Genomic DNA, 25,224 nt, shown 5'->3' on the forward strand with positions numbered 1-25,224 from the left:
AGTAGCCATGCTGGCTTTGAGAGGTCTGTGACCCACTATGTCGAAGGTCTGGAGGGAGACCATCTGGCTTCCTGCTAGATTTGATATTGATTTATTGGTTGTACATGTGAAGATAGGAGAACACCAGCTGCTAGGAGCCCAGGTCTATCTAGTACTTTGCAAGACTAAATGGCTCTCCTGAAAGCTTCTCAGTGCTCATAGTAATTATTCTTCATGACCTAAATAGTCTATATCAGGAATTCCCAAAGTTTTTTGTCAGCCAAACCCTTTTGACCTAAAATAGTTACTTCTGACTTTTAAAGACCCATGAAATTTTAAGTTAATATTTCAATCATTCAACAAGAGTTTTGCCTGTTCTTGGCTCTCTGATGTTGGTTGCAGATAAACAAATCAAATATTTTAATATTTATTTTATTTTTTATTTAAAATATATTACATTTTCTAGTAAGTGTTTTATTTTGAACTATTTATTCATTTAAAATTGTCATGATTTAATTAATTTTCATCAACTAATGAACAGTTTCCTCGCAACCCATGGCCTATATCAATCAATCAATGCACTTAGACTGTATGACATATGATTATAATATTATATAGAGTTTATTATACTTAAACATTACAAAACATTACACAACCCATACAATAAAGAGATTTTCAGTAAAGAATATTCCCTTTCTGTGGAGTTTGAGTTAGTCAACTATCTGCAGTCTTCCCAGGGGTGTCAGATCAGCCCTTTTCTTCCAGATTATCTCCACAATCCCTCTATCTTTCCCCCTCCTCCCATCCCACCTGGCAGCAGGCTGTGATGTGGCTGTGTTCTTGATAATGAGGTGAGAACTTTATTGCTCTTGTCTCTGGCCTGGCACCAGTTTGCTAGAGGGGGCCTGTTCCCATTACAGCACTGACTGACAAAGAGCGCCCTCTTTTGATGCTCTACATTCACAACAGATAATATCATGCAGGGCGAGGAGTTCAAAAAAAGGATTATGGAGAACCCTAAACAGTTTAAAATGGCTTTGCATTATTTAAATATTGCCAAGAACATTTAATCATCATATATCAGTAGAAGTTTTTTATAATATAGATTACAGAGGGTGAGAAAGAGAACCTAGGTCAGACTTGAGTCAGTCTCTCTTCCTCCAGCACTCCATTTCAAAGCCAGGGATCAAGGGCAGACTTGCGCATGGCATACAGTGAATGACAATAGCTTTCCCCTCTGCTCGCAGCCCCCTTAAGTATAGAGAAGAGCAAGACAAAAGAGCTCTGGAAGTTCCCGGGTTAATAATTCCAGGACACACAGTCAGTGCGGGAGTCAGGAAGGCCACTGTGTGAATTCAAGAGGAAGTCAGTGCCCTATCCACTATAGTAGATGCAGATCACAGAGGAGGCGGGCTAGAATGGGTAAAAGTGAATAAACAAAGGTGAGAACATGATTGAGAGACACATTAAAGAGGCCCGAGAAGATATTTTCTCTCAGTAGCACACAATGTGTCCGTCTTGTCAAGTGGCTCGTCCACTAATTGATAAGATCCAGCACATGCGCACACTTCACACCTGATCTTTCATAAGTATCACTCCATTATCTTGTCATTGGAGCCGCATACATATGACTGAAAGATCAAAGGGGTCCTTCTTGTCACTTACAAAGGAAGTGCTGGGACTTTTACTGCTTCTGAGGGCTGAAAATTCACTCATTCTCACTGCGGCCAGATCACAATGACAGTCAACGTGACTGTAAATATTGAAAGTGTAAATATGGTAACTCCCTGAGAAAGATGTTTACAGTTCACCAAATATGACATAGAAGTATAACGTAAACCTTGGTTAACTTGAGTGGTGCTTTGTGATATTGAATTGATATTGAACCAATATGCAATGATAAAACATCTCCCGTACTGTACCAGCCCCCCAGCACAATGCTGTGGCATAGGGGCTCTTTTGAACAGACTGTCATTTCCTTCTCGGGGCACTGTTATTCCAGTAGCCTTTGTGAAAAAGCCAAGTGGCCCTTCTACAGACAGGAGGTGGGCTCTTCACAGGCAGCTGAGGTTGTCGACTCAGCAGGGGAGGGAGGCGCACATCGCAGGGGGATACAGGCTGAAAACAAACACTAGCCCTAACAGGAAAGAAACTACAAGACCCTGCTGGGAAATTAGGGGGACTCATGTGCTCATTTTCATACATAGGACAACATGCTACAATGTGGCATCCTTTATCGTGTTTGTTGTCATGAAGGGGATGACTGGCATGGAGAAGTTGTTTACGTAACTCAACATTTTGGTGCATTAAGATATTGACACACAAACAGTATACCCACAAAACCAGTGTCTGCTTTGATGATAAAACCTGACCCCACTTTTTTTTTTTTTAATATTCGTGAACAAGATGGGTTCCCCACTTAACTTATACTGTTGCAATTAGCAGTAAATACAATCAGTGCTTGTGTAGTAAAACAATACTTCTACTTTTATATATTTTGAATTGCTCAGCTAATAATATTTCAGTGTTATTAATGCATTGGAGTAATTACAACATATTTTAACCTTAATAATCTGAATAAATATATCTCATATGCATTCCCTTACTAATATTAATACTTTACATACATCATTTCATCATAAGAGAGGTTAATACATTTTTTTTTCTTATGTAAATATACTCTTAAACTAACTGTGGTTGTGGGTAAAGACTGCCATCTGCTGGCTGTCTGACTGTGGACTCTGTTGTTTGACTCTGATATTTTTTTTTTGTCTATTTATTGATGGAAAGTATATATTTAACAACTTCCTAAAAAGCAATATATTTATGAAAATTAACATTTGTATGCATACAAGGAAAATTAACATTATATTCAATTATATTTGTATATTGAAATATGTTACATTATCGTTCAAAGGTTTGGGGGCAGTAGTCTACGTTTTTTTAAGGTTTTTAAACGTTTTTTATGTTCATAAAAGCTGCATTTATTTATTTTAAATAAAAAACAGTAAAACTGTAAAATATTACTACAATAAAAAACTGATTTCTTTTTTGAATGTATTTTTAAAAATATTCCTGCGATGAAAGCTGAATTTTCAGCATTAGTCTTCAATGTCACATGATCCCTCAGAAATCATTGATTTGATGCTCAAGAAACATTTCTTATTATTATCAATGTTGAAAACAGTTGTGCTGCTTCATATTTTTGTAGAAACCGTGATTTCTTTTTTGTTTTTGTCATGATTCGATGAATATAAAGTTCAAAAGAACAGCGTTCATTTGAAATAGAGATCGTTTAACATTATAAATGACTTTACTATCAGTTGTGCACCAATACTGATATATTTCAAATATTTTACTTTTCTATTGAAAGTTTGATTTGTATATTTCTATTTTATAATTTATAAAATATACCTAAAATATAAAAGAAACCGCATTTTGCCCAATTCAAAATTCATGTTATAGGCCTCAGTAATGTGATCATTAGGAAGACTTTAAAAACACTGAACCAAAAACTACTGTTGACTATTGTTAAGACTTTTATCTGTAGTATTTTATTTAATATAATTATTTAAGCTGTATTTAAACTGTGTATTTTATGTACATAGCTGCAGTCGTTTTTTTATTTCAACAATTCAACAATACTTGAATCCATGCTTTTGGGCCAAGACTGCCATCTACTGGTCACTTACTGGTACTTTTTTTTTTTTACCGCCACAGTACACCAATCACAAAAAGTGATCGATTGGTTCTTAAAATATATATATATTTGGTCAGATTTATCTGGAATATATTGTTCATAATAAACAATTTTTAACGCATTTTCATATTATTCAGTTATATAAATAATAACCACATAATCGAGATTCATTGTGTGTGAGAGGTCTTTTGAGAAAAACAAAACATTATGGAGTTTCAGTTCAAAATGTACAGGATTTTCATATTTTATCCACGTAATAGCCTCCAAACGCTATGCAAATTTCATAGCCTACATAAATATAGTGTGATTTTCTGCATCTATGGTTTAACACATAAAATATATTCAATATAGGGTCCCCCTAGTGAAACTCGTCCATTTAATTTTAATATATTTAGCTGTCTTTGTTTTAATTAATGGTCTTTTCAAAAATCTGTGTTCACACCGCACGTACTATAGCAACTGCTAAGAGGAGTAGTCTATATGGTCCATCCATCCTTCATTTTTTATCAGATTTGCATTGGCCTAAAATGAAAAACGAAAGCACAATAACTGTGTTTGTGGCTGTCTGGGACATACGATATTGTTTGTGTCATTTCTTTCCATCTATAGCTTTTTGACAGCTAGGATTGATTTTGCATGCAACCAAACTTGCGTTTGCACAAACTACACCCCGCCTTCCCCCAAATATCCACCAATGTGACTGTCCGCTGCTGAACCACACGTTCAGCTGCAGCTGGATGGCTGTATGATAAACAAAACAGTTAGTGTTCATTTTCACACCTTTGTTATTTTTCCTTCAACGGCTGGAGAGAAAATCATTTTTCTTATGAAGTATGGCCGTAGTCAAAAAGGACGACCGACTGACAAGTTCTCAAAGTTTACTGTGCGTCGGCTTTGCCGGGATTTTTAGCAAAACTGTAACGTCACCTCTGGAAGTCGTAAAGATTTTGAGTCAAATAGGAACATTTCACTGTAAACGAGGATTTCTGCACAGCTTTGTTTTCATTTGTCAGAATGAGGGACTTCGAGCATTTTGGAAGGGTAATATGGTTTCCTGTCTACGGTTGTTCCCCTACAGTGCCATACATTTAGCAACTTACAAAAAGTAAGTATTAGACATTTTAATGCTTTAATTTTTAATAATGAATACTTGATAATTAGCATTTATGACCATTTCGTTGTTTTGTGTAATTCTTAAGATAAACGTTTCGATCAGCTGTGATGGTAAACAGGAAGTTGATGTGTTAGCTTGATAGCGTTTGAAAGTAGAAGAGTGAAAATTGAATTATAAATCAATTATATACTAACAAGATAGGGCTCGTTTAAATGTATTTAAGGAGATACATTTACGACAGATCGTTTAAAGAAATTATTTATCCCCCTTTGCTTCATTAGCTTAGCTTATTTCTGTAGCGGGGGTTTACGTTAGTTCATCGTGGTGTCACACATCACGCCTTCATGTCCTGACCAATCACGTAGCTCAGAAAACCAGCGCGTTGATGTGGTGTCATCCTGCCAGACTGAGGGTGTGGCTTTAATTCTGCGAAATGCATTCATAAAACGAGTGCGGTGTCAATTTCAGTTGTGGTGTTTCCATGGATATAATAAACCATACACTTAGCAACGCTTATCAGCGTTCAGCTCTGCCTGTGCCTGTCCATAAACGAAAGTACTTCATGTCACGTGTCTTCACATGCTGCATGGGTTAACGGAGACGTCGGAAAGACCCGTACATAGTGTTCCAGTATTCCAGGAAAAACAGTGGAGGGTGTATTCCGACCTGTTTTGAACACATTGTTCCTATGAGAATACGTGTGTACATCTCGAAAGCAAGTTTATGTTGGTTAATAATCAAATTTTAAGTAAAGGATATCATTTTTTAGTATGTTTAGTACTGCTATTAATACTATCTATGTAATAATTATTACATAATTATATAGATAGTATCTCTCTCACACACACACTCACTCACTCACACACACACACACACATATCTTTTGCTGTGTGTCAGTAGGAAATATCAGTTTACATTTCCAAACATTCCTTTTGCCTTTAATTGTAATCCAGTGAGATGTTTGTATGCACAAGGAGTCTGATATCAGCTGGTATGATCTCACCATCTGTGATAACATCAAGAAACAGAAAAAACTGAGACAGACTAAATCCAGATGAACTGCGGCAACAACGCTTGAAGAAACCTCCCTGCAAAACAACCTGAAAAACTGTGCAAGTGTATCTAGTACAAAAGCTGTTTTAAACGCAAAGGGTGCTCACACCAAATATTGATTTGATTTAGTTAATAGAAGTTAGTTGATCAATAAAATCTATGACATTTTTTTTGAAAACATTCTCACTTTACAGCGTTTTTACCCAAGTGCCTAAAACTTTTCACAATACTTTATCTTTGCAGGAAGGTTTCTTCAAGCGTCTTGGAGATGTTACCGCAGTTCTTCTGGATTTAGTCTCTCAGTTTTTTCTGTTTCTTCATGTAATCACAGATGGTCTCAATGATGGTGAGATCATACCAGCTGTTGTCAGACTCCTTGTGCATACAAAAATCTCACTGGATTATTACAATTAATGGGAATGTTTGGAAACATTAAGATTGCGTACATTTCCTTCAACCTTGAGTAATCCAACACAATGAGTAATTCAAAATATCAGTAAAATACTTTTTTGTTTTTTTTGCAGAAATTTCCTAAATATTAACACGGTACATTGTGCTGTATGTTTATGCGCATTTCTTAAAGTGTATTAAGTTCAAGCATTTAACTAAAAAAAAGCATTAGACTTTAGATCAGAAGGTCTTTAAGATCATGAGAATACACCAGTTAGATGTGTCTGGTAGATATGACAGGTAATCTACACTTATTAAAAATGCTTACTACTGTATTCTATTTTTGGCAGTATCGTCCACCTTCACATTGATGAACTGGGTAATATCTCACAATGGAGAGCCATAGTAGCCGGTGGGCTGGCAGGCATATCTGCTGCTCTAGCAACATATCCATTGGAGGTGGTTGAAACCAGACTTATTGCTCAGAATTGCCAAGAACCAACTTACAGAGGGTTGCTGCATTCTCTCTCCAGCATCTACAGAAATGAAGGACTTCAAGCTCTCTACAGGGGGTTTTCCCTCACAGTGTTAGGTATGTATTAGTTCAGACACTGTTTAACCTCAAAATCATTAAATTATGCTAAATCTGAATTCAAAAACAAGCTCATAACCTTCTAATGAATACTATCATTACAATTCTGCTTAAAAAGTTGATGGAACTTTATGTTTGGATTACTGTGGAATAGGCGCTGTTCCCTTCTCTATTGGCTGCTATGCGGTGTATGTCAATTTGGATAAGCTGTGGCAGGAGCGGCATGTTCGCTTCACGTCTTTGCAGAACTTCATCAATGGCTGTCTTGCGGCAGGAGTCGCTCAGACTCTCTCCTTCCCCTTTGAAACTGTTAAAAAGAAGATGCAGGTGAGAATGGAATGCATGGGTGTCTATGTTTTGCCACAAGGGGGCACAATGTTACTAGTGTCACAGACTTGGGTCTCCCTAAAGTTATAAAAAGTTGTCGATTATTTTAAGAATGAAACTTAAAAATGTATGTTTTTAAGTTTATATATATTTTAAGTAAATATATTTTATTTTTTAATATATATATATATATATATATATATAATTTTAAATAGTCTATGCAACAGGTCACACAGAACAATGCCTGGACACCATTATGAAGGACACAAGGCCTTGCGGCAGCTGAGAATGTACATAGTGTCCTGTGTCTGCCTATGCCAAAGATAAATTGTCTAAAGTTAGCTGACCTTTCACACACACACACACAACACACATAGTGGTACATCTGATCTGGTTCCTATATGTTTTGTTTTGCTTTATAAACAGCCAAACTGGAAATTAAAAGTTCTGCTTTTTCTCTTTTGCAAGTTAAATTGCATTGTCACAAATAAATGACCGAAGCTGCTAAATATTCTGAGACTCAGTTTGGTGCTTAAAAAAAAGTATCTATTGACACAAACAACACAGCCTACAGAAAACACATCAAGAGGGTTTAAGGTAAGGTAAATGTAGTGTTATAGTAGGGTGATCTGTTCAAACATAAATTGAATAAAAACTGGAAAAAAAAAAAAAAAATCTTATTTGATCATCTACACAAGACATTGATTTTATATAATATTTTTTCTCTATAAACAATAATGTCAGTATTCTCATATCCAAGTATTTCTTAATGATCAGGATTATTTCTCCAATCATTATTTTAGGCCCAGAGTCTTCTTTTGCCCCATTGTGGAGGAGCTGATGTCCATTTTAATGGAATGATAGACTGCTTCAGACAGGTCATTAAGAACAAGGGTGTCATGGCTCTTTGGAGTGGCCTTACAGCAAACACGGTGAAGGTGATGTCTGTTTTATGTACTTACGTGGCGAGATAGATAAAAATAACCCAAGCACTGTATGTTTTCTGTGTAAATGGTAATACAAATTAAAAAAAAAAAAAAAACTGAAGTGGTTGTATTACACAAACATATTGCTCCGTGTTCTCAATGAAATTAATACAACAAATTGTAACATGAGTCTTTTTAGCTGACTCTGCATGAAATAGTATGCTAAAATATTTTCAGTGGATGTTTGTGGAAACAAATAATGCATTTCCACTTCCTTTTTAATGATATTATGTTTTATTTTGTTCATTACAGATTGTCCCATATTTTGGTCTGCTCTTCAGTTGCTTTGAGATGTGTAAGCAAGTCTGCCTTTACCGGAATGGCTATATAATTTCTCCACTAAGCTACAAACTTACACCTGGTGTGGACCAAAGCCTAGGCCCATATGAACTAGAGGAGTTTAAGCGCTACCTGAGAAACAGAAAATCACACAAAGCACAGAGTTCATCTATAGGAAACCGCTGGTAACTATTCCAGGAGTTATCAGGAATAAACAGTACTCTGAGAAGTGATATTAAGTATATTAAGTATATTGATATTAAGCATATGTACTGCTGAAATGCACAGTGAATTATATTACTTCTTATTGTATTTAACTTCCGATATGGTATTTTAAGGATTCTGCACATACATATGTTAAGCACAGTCCATTTTTTACATTCTACAGTACCTCAAACACATCAGACAGGCCCTTAAAGGAACATAGTGTGTCTTTGAGGTATTATTAAAGGTACCCTTTCATTTCAACATTGACATGTATTGCTTTTAGCTTTACTGGAATGGTGTTTTTAAGAGCTGTCTAATCACTTCTCAGGAAAATATGTTGAACATCATTTCAACAGTATACAGCAATGCCTTTGTCAAACAAAGTATTAGTCTTTTACTGGATTTTAGCTCTTTGGCCTTTTTAAAGGTCTTCTCTTATTTATGAACCACATGCTTTTAAGGTCATATTGTTGTGCAGTTTTGGCATTGGCTTATTTGATTATATATGACAATTTTGTATCTGCATTCTAATGATCTGGACACTCAGTAACCCAGTAATTAACGACTCTGATTCAGCTGTAAAAAGGACAGGATCTGTTTAATAAAAGTGTATTTGTGGTTTTCGATTATATCATTTGGACATTTTTAAATGTTGCACATGTTAAGATAAAATCTTCAAGCACTGTAAAAATTATGAAGTATAAGCAATAAACATCTTAGTCCTTATTTCATTATCCGTTGATTTTTATATAATACAAACGAAAGTGAATTGCATTAGTAGAAATGGCAGTGATTCAGATAGTATTGATTTTGTATTGCCTTCTGTAATCACATGTTCCCAAATGGATCACTCGCTTCGCCACAGTCAAAAGTCATGTGAAGGACTTTGAGCTGACATGTTGGCCTTTTTCCTCTCACACACATGCCCTTGGAGATCATTAACTGAAGGCAGGCAGCGATCAAGCTAGTAACAAACATGCATGCTATGTCACCTTGGAGAACTGCTTCTTGGCTTGACAGCTGAAAGGAAAAACTGGACATTCCTGATTCTCTTGCTATATTGGACTGTCAGTGTGTATCAAAAACAGTGCAAAAAGTGTGTGCTTTTTGTTACGTTTTACATATTATTAGTCATGGATTATTGTTTACTTGGAAACACATTTTTCTCTTTTTTAAAAACTTCCTGTTGCCATTTAGACTTTCCACCTTGAGAAGGCTTAAGGTTACCTTACTAACTTCGAGCCATTCATCTTCGTCATCACGTGATGGTCCCGCCTTGTGGAATCTGTGACGTTTGGTCTACAGTCCAATCAAATCTTAGAAGCGGTGGGTACGTTTTTCTCTCGCGAGACGAACCTTTTAAAAACGTCGCTTCAACTTTTCAATCGGCCATTTCGAATCAGCCGGCATTCCAAGCTAGTCCTGCGGCAGAGCGGGATATACCTCTTCAAGCGACACCTCTCCAAGAACATACGACAATGAATGAGACCGCCATCTCTTTCGCCAAGGACTTCTTGGCCGGTGGTATTGCCGCTGCTATCTCTAAAACTGCCGTGGCCCCCATCGAGAGAGTCAAGCTACTGCTTCAGGTATATATACGCAGTAATATTGTTTAACATTATATAATCCCAGATTTTTTTTAAATGAGATTTTATAATGGGCGAAAATGTGAATACAACCAGCACGGTGTAATCTTAGAAGAGTTTATGGTTGAAATAAAACATAATAGCCTTTATAAGATTTTAATCTGCGGTTTTTCATTTACGTGTTGAACGTAATTGAATGGAGATTAGCCTAACATAATAGTAAACGTCTTGGACTAAATGAGAACCTTAATCTCTCATTCTGTAAATAACGGATGTTTTTTTTTTATTACATTTTAAGTTGCTTAAAACTGATCTGGTCGTCAAATATTTCGTTATAGGATCGACTAGGCCTTAAGTGCTTGTAACCTTTAGTAGCTCTCCTCGAGAGAACGACCTGAGAAATGCCTCAATGCCCAATTAGCGTCCAAACGACTGGAATTTAACAGAGCTAAATGAGCTTTTTTCTTTACTAAGATTTTGAAAAGTCTTATTTCTTTTTAAAACGCTTCCTTGAAACACGGTAAACCAGCATCCTCGCTCATCTTGCCAAGGTCGCGAGAAGGGGAGGCCTGTGAATAGCTAGGCCTTTATTGCTAGCTTGCAAGCTAACTCGCTATTGTTTAAGAGGACACGCTGTTCAATGGGCGTATCGTATACATGTACATTGATTTAATGTTAAATATTTCTAGCCCATATTCCTTTTTACACTTTTAAGTGTTTTGTGTTAATCAATTCCAATCAATTTTGCAGAAACCACTTACCGGAAGATATCCCGTATTTTGCGCGTTGTCGGCTTCTTTCGTTTCGCATAATCACGCGTTTCCTCTTCAGTTTTCTGTTAAGCCATCGCTATTTTAAACCATTTTCCGCTTAATTCATATTTAGTTGCTGCAGTTTAAGACATTTGTACTCTCAGAGGCTTAACTTCATAAATGTCTTTCGTTGTGTGCATCCATTGACTTCCTCCTGTGTTTACAGGTGCAACATGCTAGCAAACAGATTACAGTGGATAAGCAGTACAAGGGCATTATGGACTGCGTGGTGCGTATTCCCAAGGAGCAGGGCTTCCTGTCGTTCTGGAGAGGAAACTTGGCCAACGTCATCAGATACTTCCCCACCCAGGCCCTCAACTTTGCTTTCAAGGACAAGTACAAGAAGGTCTTCCTTGATGGCGTAGACAAGCGCACCCAGTTCTGGAGGTACTTCGCTGGCAACCTAGCCTCAGGTGGTGCTGCCGGTGCCACATCCCTCTGCTTTGTGTACCCCCTCGACTTTGCAAGAACCCGTCTGGCTGCTGATGTCGGCAAGGCTGGAGCAGAGAGAGAGTTCTCTGGCCTGGGTAACTGCTTGGTAAAGATCTTCAAGTCTGATGGTCTCAAAGGATTGTACCAGGGCTTCAACGTATCTGTGCAGGGTATCATCATTTACAGAGCTGCCTACTTTGGCATCTACGACACAGCCAAGGGTGAGTCCACATTGCGTTTATGGTATCATCTTCAATGTGTGCTTTTGCTGCATTCATTACATCTGCTCTTTTGTCTTTAGGTATGATGCCAGATCCCAAAAACACCCACATTGTTATCAGCTGGATGATTGCTCAGACTGTGACTGCTGTTGCTGGTCTTACATCCTACCCCTTCGACACAGTCCGTCGTCGTATGATGATGCAGTCTGGACGCAAAGGAGGTCAGTTGTTGCTTTACTTTTAAGGCCTTTCAACGTAAGTTGACAAGTTCAAGCAGTAGATTCATTTTTTTTATTTTTTTTTGTGTTGCAGCTGACATCATGTACAGTGGCACAATTGACTGCTGGAAGAAGATCGCGCGTGATGAGGGTGGCAAGGCTTTCTTCAAGGGAGCCTGGTCCAATGTTCTCAGAGGCATGGGTGGTGCCTTTGTGCTGGTCTTGTATGATGAGCTGAAGAAGGTCATTTAAATGTTTCCTGTCCACCATTCAATGTGAGATGTTTAACTGTAACATATCTTGTACATTTGGAAGGACTCTCAAATTCCGCCTTATTTATAGGGACCAACTAGTATGTCAGTACTAGTTGTACTGGGGGAAATTGTTTTTGCGGTTTTCTTTTGCCCCATTCATATTTTTCTCCTTTTGTTCCCTTCGCCATACTGTCATTCCCAGAAAGAAAGAATGCCGGGTACTAAAATCTACCTGTTTTCCAGCCGGTGTGTTTTTAGTCATTGCATCAATAAAGACCCACAGAATGAACCTAAACCATAACTTGTCTTTTTTTTTTTTTTTTTTCTTCATTTTCTTTTGCGTTACAGGTGTTGTAAATGATTCAGCCATTTGGATTGCTCACGCCCTGTTCCTAAATTCAATCTAACATTGTCCCCACCCTTTACAAATGTCAGCAAACTGGACTAGCAGAATGATTTACAGGCCTTTCTACAGACCCTTGACTTGTCAGATCAGTGTGATTTCTCAAGGCTTTCAGGGTAGTAGGGACATTTTATACATGGTATTAAAATAAATATCTTGCAGCACCTTTAAACACTACCACAGAGTTGTCACATAGAAGTGTTTATTCAAAGGCTAGACTTCACACATGCCTTTTAGACATGTTCCTGGATGTCAGGCAGTATCTTATTTCTTAAGACGCAACCTCATACCCTGTTCACCCTCCAGAGTTTTGCTTGAGTCTGAGCCAAGGACAGCTGAGGGGACATTTGTCACTCATAATTCATTCCTTCAAAACTCATGATTTATTTGCCTACGTGTTTCTGTATAATGGAATTTAAATGTCACTGTATAACTTTCAATAGGCTGTTTATCTGCATCTTTACATTTGAGGTGATTTTTGAAGTTTTGGTTACCAAAGAGGAAAAAAAAATCTGCAAATCAAGTTAACTTTAAAGCCAGTAGAATCACATGAAACTAATTGAAAGGGGGAAAATTGCTGAAGCTTAATAGGGTCAGAAGGTCTTGGTGTTGCAGGTGACCTAATGTTTTACAAACAAGAATGAAACCAACAGCTGTGAGGCTAATGGCTCTCCAGTGTGATCCACTACTTAAAGGCGACTCATGTACGCTCTTACGCTAAAAACCTTGGTGACCTCTTAGCAGGCAACAAGCTAGTCATAAATTAGCACACTAATCCGTCCTTGTATCACCTTCACTTCAAGCGTGTTGAGTGTGGTATTACAGGATGTTCAGCAGGGATAAATAGTGGATGGTGGTGATTAATACACTCTTGGCCTAGTGATTGCGTGCAACGAGTTTTTGAACACTTTCTCTGGGACTTAAGGGGCTGTTCAATATTTAAGCTTAAACTATGTTTAGGACAGTGTTCATTTTCATATACTTAAATGAAGCCCTTTTGATTGCTTCACATTCTACACTATCTCAACTATACATATGAACTAATACATCTTTTGGGATTCATTTCATTTTCATTACCTATGCAAGTATCAAGGAATTTAAAAAAAATGAATTTACCGCCTGTCCTAGCACCTATTTCGTCACTGTTATGTGAGGAATGTTAAGTTTAGTGGAACAAATGACAATTTCCATAATATATCGTGTTATATGCGTTAACAGGATGAGCCGATTACACAAGAGTGCGTGTTCACTCTTGTTGGACGTGACGTAATTCCTAGGAAGGCGGTTCAAACTTGAGCTGGCAGCAGGCTGTACTCGCAGGTCACATGACTTGTACAGATTCGGTCGTATGGTTCTATTTTTATGGGTTTAATCTCTGGCTGGCAGTGGCAGCAGGATCTACTCCACCATGTGACTGTAGAGGTTAAATCATATGCCAGCTGCCTGAATTAACCTGTCCAAGAATCCATTTCTCTTCTGCAGTGCTAACTGGATCGCTGATCCTGCTAAAAAGGAAAGTGGTGGTACTCAACTAGCTAGTAGTGACGAGGCTTTTGATTAATCTCAGTGACGCGTTCATTCATTGATTCGTTCAGTAGACTCTTTTGCAGGCTAAAAGATTACCAGTTGGCGGCAAAGTTGTGTGATATACCATGGCAGAAATGTCGTCAAGGTAGTAGGGTGAATGCAGGTAAATGGGCCGTTTTGTACTGTGCTCAATGGGTTTACACTCAGAGCATAACAATGGTCTTTAATTAAAGAGACACCGCTGGTGGGTGTGGCCACACCTCTAAGGAGGACTCCCTCAGGGTGATTGGTAGAAAACCCTTTGGACATAAGATTTTCATTTCGAACTTATAAGGTTCGTTACTAAATGTAAACAAATATTATTGTAACAGTTCTCGTTTTGTTTGTTACTACAGTTAACAAGAAATACAATGCAAATAAAATGTTTAAAAATGTGTTAGTTTTCTTGTAAGGTGTTTAAAAATTGCTGGCCCACTTTGTCTGAATGTGTTAGTGGGCCAGTGGGATTCAGGTAAAGTGGGCGACCTTTAAGCTTCAGTAATTATACTCAAATTCATTAAATAAATTGAAATTCACTGGTTATTTTGTAGTTGACATGTTTAAACCTCTGGCATTGTTCATTTTGGGGTAAAACTTGTGTTGTTTAGGGTTAAAAAAAACCCCTGAAATGTAACTTTTTTATTTTCAGTAAAATCAATGTATTTTTGTTCAGTGTTTTGAGAGAATTTCAGGGTGCTAATTCATATTTATGCAATAATTATGGTCAATTTTTTAAAAAATAATAATTTTTAAACTATTTTTTAAATTTTCAATTAAAGCTAAATTTTATATTAAAATAGAGACAATGCCTTTAAAATCCAATTTTTGAAGGCAAATTAGTGCCATCTGGTGGGAGTAAAAAAAACATCTGTAATGCCATGGTTTACACTAAATTCTCTAGTTGTTTTTCGACATAAACAAATATTTTTATTAAGTTGTGGATTTGCATATATATATTTAAACATTCTCAAAGATGACTTATTGTTAAGTTTTTGTTTGAAATATTGGTTTGATGTGTCAGTTTTTGCATTAATTTTTACTACAGTCAGACCTGAACACAGAGAAAGACATTTTGTTAACATCAAAATTCAACAAAAATGTAACAAAAATGAACAGAAATGCTTTATCAGAGGTGAATCAACCCTATTTCAACCTCTTCTGGCTCAATTTTGCCATGTGGTTACAGCCACACCAGTTTATTTGTGTGTATAATAGTGTTTTGTGTGTGTTTGTCTGTTTTGTACTCTTGATGTTTTAGACCCCTTCCTGTCTGTGTTTTTACTGCATTGTGGCTGAATTAGTGATATTATTTGTGTCTGGAGGAATGTGTCTATTTTGCACTTCTGATATTTGAGAGTGTCACCCCCTTCATTGCTGTGCACTTTTCTTTTTTTGTATCATGGATGATTTGTAGATTGTACACAAAAATTCTCTATATTTTCGTATTTCCCATTCATTTACCATGGTGGTCATTTTTGACCATGATCATTTATCTTTTTCAAATCAAGTCCACAATATTTTTTTGTGGTCATACAGTGACTGCCATAAAAGTAATTGTGTTTTGTACGATTCCGATGAAGTAGCGATTTTTTAAATTTCTACATTTTTTTTAAAAAAAATGATTGAACAACACCAGAGGGATAATATACTTTTTTAGAAAACAGAAATTAATGTGCCTTCAGGAAATTCAAGTCAGAAATGGAAAGAAACAGCAGAAAGGAATGAAGGCAAGGCCTTATGTTCAATCTGTGGAGAGAAGAAAGGATGAGAGGAGCAACATTTAGATGCAGAGTTTAAAGCTTTAAAATATGGACACAATTAAAGTTCAAAGCATTGACAGTTTTTATTTTTTACAATGTGGCTGCCATTTTAAATGTTCATCTTATTAAATTTTTGTTAGCCTTGTTGTTGCATGTGTTAGTCACATTTTTAATATGTTGTCATCAATATTCTGATTCCTGATATTCAGATTTCATCCAATTTAATGTCAACACAACATGTTTAATCAGTTGTTTTGAATTTTACACATGCATTGAGTGAACTGATCAATTTTACTCATAGCCTAGGCTATGTTGTGGGGTTTGTTAAATATGTTGTTGAATATGTTTGTTTGATAATATGTATTAATAAATCGTGTTTTTAACTAAGATACAGGGTCGTTTTTGATAAATCAGGGATGGACCACTTTAACAGATTCACTTCACCTGAAATTTGTCTGGAGTGCATGATCTAAAAATGTTTGTTGGTATATAGCCTACTTTGCAAATGACACATTATATGAACTGTATTCAAAGTGAAATGTTATAGCTGGACCTTAAACAACTGGTATTATCAAACTACTGAAATAGACAACAGCCTATATAAATTAAGAGCTGTAATAACTTCCTTACATTCATCATGTTCCTTTTGTATGCCTTGTTTAGTTCTGTTCGTCCACGACCGGAAGTCAACGATTCGTTTCACAAAAAAAGTGTGGAACCATAAAAAAAACAATATATTTTTAATTATATTTAGCAGCTAGAGTGTCAAGTGTAATAATAATAATAATAATAATAATAATAATTGTAATCTAATATTATACGTAATAAATGTAGTAATGTTATGTTACATTTTTGTCACATCACCCAAACACATTAAAGACACTCCCCTCATAGGGATCAATGAAGTGTACAACGTGCGCCACCCAGCGGCGAAGACGGTTGAGTTAATGTAGGCTACTTAATTTCACTGTATGCTTTATATATTGTGTTGCACGGTTCCTGCTTTACTGGAGTAAGCAATTTTGTCAATGAAAGTGAACGATTCGTTCAGTTAAAGGTTGGTTCACAAACACAGATTCGTTCATAAAGTGTACTGTAACCATACAGTTATTACATACAGAGAGCAGATTATAGAAAAGATTAAGCAGACGTTCCAGGGCAAAATACTACGACATCTTCAAGTGCACCAATCACATTACAATGACAGGTTCATCATACCATAAACACTTACCTTCCGGTTCTGTATGCAGTTGCAGTATGAGCCTCGCCTGTCTGGTTGCAAGCAGAAAGGAGGGATAAAGTGTAGCGTTTAAAAGGACGAATGCAGAACGTTAAATGTGAAGGAATTTCTTTCTGAACTTGGACCTTTTTAAAAATGTACACTTGGCGATGCTTTCTCGCCATTATATTTGTACTTGTTTGGTACTTCTCAGAGTTTGGACAAATATGGACACAAGCTTTCATTTGTTTTTTATGCTTTTTAAATGTCCCTTTCAAAAAGCAAGACTGCGAAACAAGCACTCAGACGGATGATACACTTGAGGAAACAGCACCACAGGTAACATTGTTATATCAACGTATGTCACCAGATAAAGACTACTTTGTAGACCAGCTAGTAACAAGCTGTGTCCCAAAACAAAGCTTCTAGCTTATGTGCGATTTTTCCAGCAGTGTAATAGAAGACATATCTGTAATGTTATTGTAAATACATACACCTTTATGCAGAACTGTGGGATGAACATGGAAAGGTCATCACTATGAATTATTGAACGCTTTGGTTGAGACTTTTTTTGGTTCTCACTTCCAGATTACTTTTTGTTCCTTATTTCTGTATGTGTGGTCTTCCAGAAAGCAACCCAAAGCTCTTGCTGACCTCATTTCTGTATTCATGACTCTCATATCAGACATCATCAGTTTAATCTCTTGCACCTTAATCCTCCTGTTTCAGTCAAAGACAGGTCACAATGTTGGTGCCTTTGATGATATTGATGCCACCACCAGAACCGGACAAATTCCATCTCAGACAATGCAATATCCAAATGTACACAGGTCACTCCTCCGGGGTAAATAATAATTTTATTGTTCACAAGCATTATGCCTAACTAGCATGTCTGGAGATAATGACTGATAATGAGATTTATTTTTTTTTTTTCTTGAACCTATGACACATTTTGAGATTTGTTCGAAAGATGACATATAACAGAAATGTAGGATCAGAAAATAAATTCTAATAAGACTCTCTTTTAGAGTCATATATGGCATTAGAGTGAGATCACTGCAGTTGTGCATGTCATGATTACATTTTGTTTTTCTTTTTTAGTGTTTAAATGTGCCTATACTCACCTGGTTCAGCCATGGTACACTGTCCCAGAACTTGGCGACAGTCAGCCCCTATATAGGACACTACAGAAGGAGTATAACTTTGTTGTGGAGAAAATTATTTTCAAGGCCAAGAACTTCGATCTGTCTGCTACCAGTGTGGGTTGTATTAAAATCTTCACTCAGCACCTGCATAATGCAAAACAGTCAGACAGGTGAGCATGTTTGCGTGTATCCTGATACTGAGAATTTTGCATAATATTCTGCCATGGTGTGTGACACCACTGTATTATAATTTTGTGAACTTCCTTTCTTTTCTAGTTTAATGTTTAGTCCTTTTTAGAGACCATAAGCAGAACTGGGTCTTGTGATTCTTGAGCTCATGTTTTAAAAGCTATGAATTTCTGGTAAAACCGTCAGACTTTGCATCCTAACCTATGACGAATCACCTCATGCAATTCCAGGAATACTGCTAGTAAAATGAAAACTGGCCTGTTTCTGTTTCAGTTCTCCATTGTTTGGTTCACGTTCAGAGGAAATGGCAGTCCTCAGAACTTTCTCTGAAGCTCTGGTGCGAAAACTTTTCCCTGAGTACCTCTGGGAAGCAAAACTCTACCAGTGTGTCCTAACTGAGATTGTGGCTACAAAAGGTTAGTCCTACTGACCTTTGAACTAAATACTTTCTAATGATCTTTCCAATGATCAGAACATTCCAATCACCTATCTGGCATCAACATTTGTGGCAGGCATTCTTAAGTCCAGGACGGTCTCTCTGAAACAAACATTACTTTGTCACTTGTCTCAGCATGTCTTCACTGCTTTTACAAACACTTGTTTATCCACATTTTTTGTTCATAAATCACTGAAGGGCATGAAAAGAAACTAATCTCTTCACTTTTTCTCAATGGTTATGACAACAAAGAGTGAATTATTATTTTTTATTATTATTACTATTTTCTCTAACTGCCTCCAATATCATATTTAATATAATTTTAAAATTAAATCTGTTTTATAGAATTAAAGTCCCCCTGTAGTCAATAATTTTATCCTTTCAAACTCATCTTTGATCACCAAAATGACATATTTAAATGTTTTTTTTTCCTGTGAAAAAAAAATCTTCATGCCTTAAAATAGCTTGAATAACTCTACACCCTTGCCTCATTTAGTAAATGCAAATTAATTAATATGCTAATTAGTCCTGCCTCCACTCACACCAGCTCAGAGATCCACTCGGTCGACTTACTGAGGTAAACGCTGCACAATGGTATCACTCTTTACAACCTCAGACACATAACGGTAATTAATATGATTAGCCTTTTGCTTGACTATGTTATCAAACAGCTAATAATGTTACACAAACCATGTTCCCGTTTGCCATGTCAGAATCAGACAGCTGCCTTCTAACAATCAGTATCCTTAGAAACACTTTGAACAACTCAGAATGTCAGTTGAGAAAGACATATAGTTCATCATAACATTATATTATACATCATACACGATACGATGCTAAATCTACACGATTTTTCATATCAACAAAAAAAAAAAAAAAAAAATACAGAGATAACCTGGCTTCTCTTGAGACTCCCTGCTAGTTTGCTGTTAATGATATACTAAAGCTCACTGGCACGTTGACGTGATTTGTTACAAGGTAGTTTGTGACGTCACAGACATCAGCGATTTTAAACCACAGGTCTTTTTTCACTGCAGTTTTAAGGAGAAAATACTCTGCAATGGTGACATGAATTAGCACGTAAACCACACACATAGACATATATATATATATACCATTAAAAACTTGATTTTCACCACATATAATGACGATTATACACCAATTCTTGATTGTTGGTGCCTCTGTCTTTCACAAAATCCTTTACTGTCTTTTCTTAACAAACACTCTTGAAAAGATTGGGGTCAGTTAGATTTTTAATGCATTTGAAAGAAGTCGTCTCTTATGCTCACCAAGGCTGCATTTATTTGATCAAAAATACAGTAAAACAGTAATATTGTAAAATATTATTACATTTTAAAATAACTGTAAAATGTAATTTATTCCTGTGATGAATTTTTAGTATCATTATTCCAGTCTTCAGTGTCACATGATCCTTCAGAAATCATTCTAATATGTTGATTTGGTGCTCAAGAAACATTTATTATTATTATTATTATTATTAATGTTGAAAACAGTTGTGCTGCTTAATATTTTGTGCAAACTGTGATACATATTTTTCAGGATTTTTTGATGAATAGAAATCAGTCTTACTGACCCCGCAAGTTGTTATTTTTGTTTTGTACTAATTGTATTGTGTATTTTATGCTAATACGCTGATTACTGATCACTTTGTTACTCTTGCTGTCCATGTCTAGCACTTGATGTGCTTGTGACATTCCTCTGTAATCCAGACAACCTGAATCAGATGGTGGTTTTGCAGTTGGATAGAGTAACTTCTAAAGGCTCAACAGGAGACCTGGTGAACTCAGATAGGGAAGTCACACCATCCCAAATGGGAAGTGAAGAAGCAGAGGAGTAAGTCATCTTAATACATTTAGTCTAAGAATTTTTATCATATCAATCTCATTTGGGGGCCTCTTTCTGCTTTCAAACTTGTGGATTGAAATTCCACAGATTGACAGATGAAGCAGAGGACGGTCGGTCTGAAGACATAAAAGGAAAGAAGAAGGGTGATGTATCTTTCTCTTTCATCTCGGTAATTTGATTGATGAGCAGTATGTGTACGTAAATAATATAATAAAGTGTAATTTGATTTCTTTTTTCTTTTTTCTAAGTAGGCAGTAGAATCAAAGAACAATTTTCTAAATTTGTTGATAAGGTCAAGTCAAAGAAAGCCCAAAGGAAAAAACATAAGAAGGAGCAACAGCTTTTTCAGAGGGCTTTATCAGCACGTAGATCTGCTGTTATTGAAGATGATAGTGCAAGCAGCAGAGAGGGCTCCATCGGAAGCTCCTTGGACTGTGATTGTGTATGGAATATACCTGCAAATGTTAATATTGAATTGATTTACAAAGTTTCCGGTGCAACTGATGCTGTCTGTGCTTTCTTTTAAAAGGACAGTGAAACGGATGTTTACTCAAGAACTGAGGATATGATGGAGTTTAAGCTTTCCTATGAGATGTGGCGGGTGGGGAAATGGGCAGCCCGTGTTACAAATGTGAGGCATATATTAAAGAAAGCTAAACAATGTGCAATCTAAATTGAGTTGAATAATTTCATAATAATTATAAAAACACTGTCTTAGGTTCAGCAGGAAAATGAAGAGCTGTGTTTTACAGTTCACCTGGAGGAGAGAAATAACCCTGAGAATCTCCACTGGGATGTGAAAAAGACCCAGTCAGATATACTTCGTTTTCATAACCTCTGGCAGGCCAGAGAGGAAATGGTGGGGAATCTTCAAAGCATTGTTTATATCGAAACCTATAATATTTTGTATAGTCATTAATATTTGACTTTTATTATCAATTATTCTTAATGAATATTTGTAGTTGCTCATTTTTCAAATTTTTTTTTTTTTTTTAAGGATACTTCCAATTTACCCTCTATATCTGCAATAGTAGAAAACACAAAAAAGGAACTTGATGACTCGTATGAAGAGGAAGTGAGATCAGCCTTTGAGCACTTTTTACAGGTAACGGCAGTCACACTGTCTAGAATGTTTCCGGACAGTCTAGTGAGTTTCCAGTAGAAAGCCAGTAGTAAATATCTAGAAATGTTTTCCCCTTATTTCCCTTCAGGAGCTGGTTTCTGATGCACAGCTTGGTCACACTCAGCCTGTATTCCAGTTCTTGGGCCCTTTTGCACAGCTGATGAGTGATAATGAACATGAGGGAGGTGTCTGGAGTCTTCTGAATGGACTTGCAAGCTTCCTTACTCCTAGCCAAGATGAGGAAGAGGTAAGAATAGATTTTAGGTCCATAGCTTAAAGACAATCTGATGATGAAACCAATGAAACACTTCTGTTCAAACATTTGGGGTCAGTAAGCTTTTTTTTTTTTTTTTTTTTTTTTTAAATGAAATGAATACTTTTATTTAGCAAGGATGCATTAAATTAATCAAAAGTACATTATTACAAAAAATCCTCTATAAAAAATGCTGTTCTTTTGAACTTTCTATTGATCAAAAGACTAAAACTGTGTTCAACATTGATAATAATAAGAAATGTTTCTTGAGCATCAAATCAGCATATTAGAATGATTTCTGAAGGATCATGTGACACTGAAGACGGGAGTAATGATGCTGAAGATTCAGCTTTGACATTACAGGAAAAAATATACTATTTTAAATCGTAATAATATTTCATGACTCAAACTTTTGAACGGTTGTGTATTTATATCAATATTTTATATATTTGGATCAATATTCATACTCCAAGATTTGATATCTTGTCCAAATATAGCTAAGGTTTGTTGATTTACAGTATACATATACCTTTAGCTTGAATTAGCTTCAGTGACTAGAGCACAGTGTAAATTATTGAGAATACTGCCACCCTCTGGTAATAAAGGTAATTTAATGTTACTATGTTTTTTCCCCCCCAGTCGCATAACAGCAGAGAAGAGGATAAGCTTGATGAAGCAGGAGCCTCAACACATCACGGTGGACCGACAGCACAGCCAGCCTGCATTGGCACAGATGAAGAGCCAAAGGGGGAAGGGCCAAAAGCTACAAATGTACAGTTTTGTACCCCCCATGAAGAGACTGACCCCTTCAAAAGTAGAGAACCAGATATACAAGACAACGATCAGATCTCTGATGATCCTGATGTGGTTTCTGATGGGCAGGAGAGTCTTGCTGAGAGCTTAGATACCTTTGTTAATAGGTCAAAACTAGTAATTCCCGCAGGACACTCTAATGATATCTCAAGCTCAGTAATGAGCCATTCTGAAGTCTTACAGTCTGAGTCGGTCGATGGCTTTAGAAGTGCCCAGTCTGGAGGCAAAACAAACAAAAAAGAAAAGTTTACTCAAAAAAAGTCAAATGGATTGCAAAAATCCAAAGTAAAAGAGAAAACGGGACAGTTCAAGGACGAGGTGACAAATCAGCCTCAGGCTCAGAAAAAGGAACCCCAGACCAATTGGGAGCAGGTTGAGGCCACCAAAGCCATATTTGATTTATTGAAGGAAATAACTGGTATGATGTAACTCCTTGTTCTGTATGACTTTTATGATGGCCAAGAAACTAAAAACTGATTTTCTTTGCCCATTAATTTTTGTCTTTACCCTTTTTAGGTAACTCATTCCTCATTAATATTGTTGATGCCATTCTAAAACCAGTCCAGCCTTTGGTAAAAAAGTAAGTACTAATATCATATTTATTCAAATGCACTCTAAAAATGCTGGGTTAAAAACAACCCAAGTTGGGTTGAAAATGGACAAACCCAGCGACTGGGTTAAATGTTTGCCCAACGTGCTGGGCAGTTTTATTTAACCCAACTATTGTTTAAAAATTACTATATGGCTGGCTTAAAATAAACCCAAAATAGGTTGGAAATTAAAAATCAGACATAATTACTAGAGGCAACAATAATAATCAAAAGGTGAACATTTATTAATAAGCAATTGAATAAATGTTTATTGTTTAATTATTATTCATTAAACTTATTAATAAATGTTCATTTCCAACATATTTTGAATTAATTTTAAGCAAGGAATATATTAGTTATTTTTAAACAATAGTTTAGTTAAAACCAACTAGCAGGTTGGGCAAACATTTAACCCAACCACTGGGTTATTCGCTGGGTTTGTCCATTTTCAACCCAACTTGGGTGATTTTTAACCCAGCATTTTTTAGAGTGAACCACCAAGGTTGTTTAGTTGTAGATGTGATGATAAGCATAAGCTTTCATCCCATGCAGGAAAATAAACAACTTTTTAAAAAGGATGCATCCTACCGAAGATCAGATTGCATCCTACATTGACAATTTCCGGGAAAAGTTATGGCCAGATGGAAACGTGCCCTACCAGCCGCCACGTGACAGTGAGGAGAAACAAGAGACCAGGGAAAAGGCTTTGCAGCTTATAAATTCAAAATGTATGTACAATATTTTCCCATGTTGTGATGACCCCCACACTTTTTAAATAATTCCTTCATCCTTGTAATTGTTGTGGTGGTTTTAGATTCAAACTCTCTAATCCTCAAGAAGACTGATGTGGAAACTTTGTTTAAGATATTCCAGGACACGGAGGAGAACAAGAAACTGGTTTATGTGAGAACTCTAGCTATGATTATTATTATTCATCTTATTTAGTTAAAATCCATTTTGAAATATATTCAAAGGTTATCCAGATTCACATTTATATTCTTTGTGTGTGTCCGTAGAGGCTGCTTTCGTATGTTCTAAGGGAGTTCCTGCCTGGAGAGCCTGCCTTTAGTTCAATAGCTAATCTAACTGTGAAGAATTGTGTTTCATAATAGAAACAGGATCTTTTATTATTTTAATAATGTGTCTAATGTTTTTAAATGTGCATTATTTAATATTTTATATGAATATTCTTCAAAGATGCATTCTGATATACCTCAGAGAGGTCATGAGCAGCATGAACACTATTGAATTTTTTTTTTTATTCAACAAAAATGTTATCCTCTGTTTGCTTTAGCTACTGTGATTATGGTTCATCTAAAAAAAATCACAATATATTGGGTGTAAATTTTAATTTTTTTTTTTTTTAAATGATCACTGTATAAGTTAACTTTTTGTTTTGTTCCTTAAAATTGTACACTGTGAATGACTGTTTTTCTGTTTTATAACCGCACAGCTTACTCAGAACAAAATAGATAGTCATTATGTTACTGATTATGTTTTTACAACAAGACTTAATACAGGGTCTGTGAGGAATGTATTTGAATAATATTGGCAATAAATATATTTTACTACTAAGTGCGAGTCGTTTAATTTCTTGCACCTTAATAAATTTTAATATAAGCAAAAAAATTAACAGTTACCCTTTCCGTCACACTTATTCCGTATTCGACTGCAAGTTACAATATTAAATGTTTGCTCCTGTTCCTACTGT

At 36.2% G+C, this 25,224-nt stretch overlaps 3 protein-coding genes across 5 annotated transcripts; all 3 read left to right on the forward strand.

Annotated features, from left to right (window-relative positions):
- Positions 1–4,368: 4,368 nt before the first annotated feature.
- On the forward strand, positions 4,369–9,353 carry slc25a43 (solute carrier family 25 member 43). The gene is made up of 5 exons (XM_051918385.1): positions 4,369–4,784; positions 6,587–6,828; positions 6,983–7,155; positions 7,959–8,093; positions 8,394–9,353. Exons 1-5 carry the CDS (start codon positions 4,513–4,515, stop codon positions 8,607–8,609), a joined length of 1,038 nt encoding a protein of 345 aa, XP_051774345.1. The 5' UTR covers positions 4,369–4,512; the 3' UTR covers positions 8,610–9,353.
- Positions 9,354–9,957: 604 nt separating this feature from the next.
- Positions 9,958–12,445, forward strand: slc25a5 (solute carrier family 25 member 5). The gene is made up of 4 exons (XM_051918384.1): positions 9,958–10,216; positions 11,192–11,678; positions 11,759–11,899; positions 11,991–12,445. Exons 1-4 carry the CDS (start codon positions 10,106–10,108, stop codon positions 12,146–12,148), a joined length of 897 nt encoding a protein of 298 aa, XP_051774344.1. The 5' UTR covers positions 9,958–10,105; the 3' UTR covers positions 12,149–12,445.
- Positions 12,446–17,107: 4,662 nt separating this feature from the next.
- si:rp71-46j2.7 (uncharacterized) lies at positions 17,108–25,088 on the forward strand. 3 transcript variants are annotated; one of them, XM_051861017.1, is made up of 16 exons: positions 17,112–17,437; positions 17,828–17,942; positions 18,200–18,413; positions 18,706–18,848; positions 20,563–20,722; positions 20,822–20,877; positions 20,986–21,176; positions 21,264–21,365; positions 21,453–21,593; positions 21,732–21,839; positions 21,946–22,104; positions 22,750–23,341; positions 23,440–23,503; positions 24,066–24,241; positions 24,328–24,416; positions 24,530–25,088. In XM_051861017.1, exons 1-16 carry the CDS (start codon positions 17,255–17,257, stop codon positions 24,620–24,622), a joined length of 2,586 nt encoding a protein of 861 aa, XP_051716977.1. In that variant the 5' UTR covers positions 17,112–17,254; the 3' UTR covers positions 24,623–25,088. The 3 variants fall into 3 exon arrangements, with proteins under 3 accessions (XP_051716979.1, XP_051716977.1, XP_051716978.1); XM_051861018.1 differs by having other exon boundaries at positions 17,115–17,437; positions 20,822–21,176; XM_051861019.1 differs by lacking the exons at positions 21,453–21,593; positions 21,732–21,839; positions 21,946–22,104; ... (3 more) ...; positions 24,328–24,416; positions 24,530–25,088 and having other exon boundaries at positions 17,108–17,437; positions 20,822–21,361.
- The last annotated feature ends 136 nt before the right edge of the window (positions 25,089–25,224 follow it).

Source organism: Ctenopharyngodon idella, chromosome 14, assembly GCF_019924925.1.
Source record: "Ctenopharyngodon idella isolate HZGC_01 chromosome 14, HZGC01, whole genome shotgun sequence".
In the NCBI taxonomy this organism is placed as follows: Eukaryota; Metazoa; Chordata; class Actinopteri; order Cypriniformes; family Xenocyprididae; genus Ctenopharyngodon; species Ctenopharyngodon idella.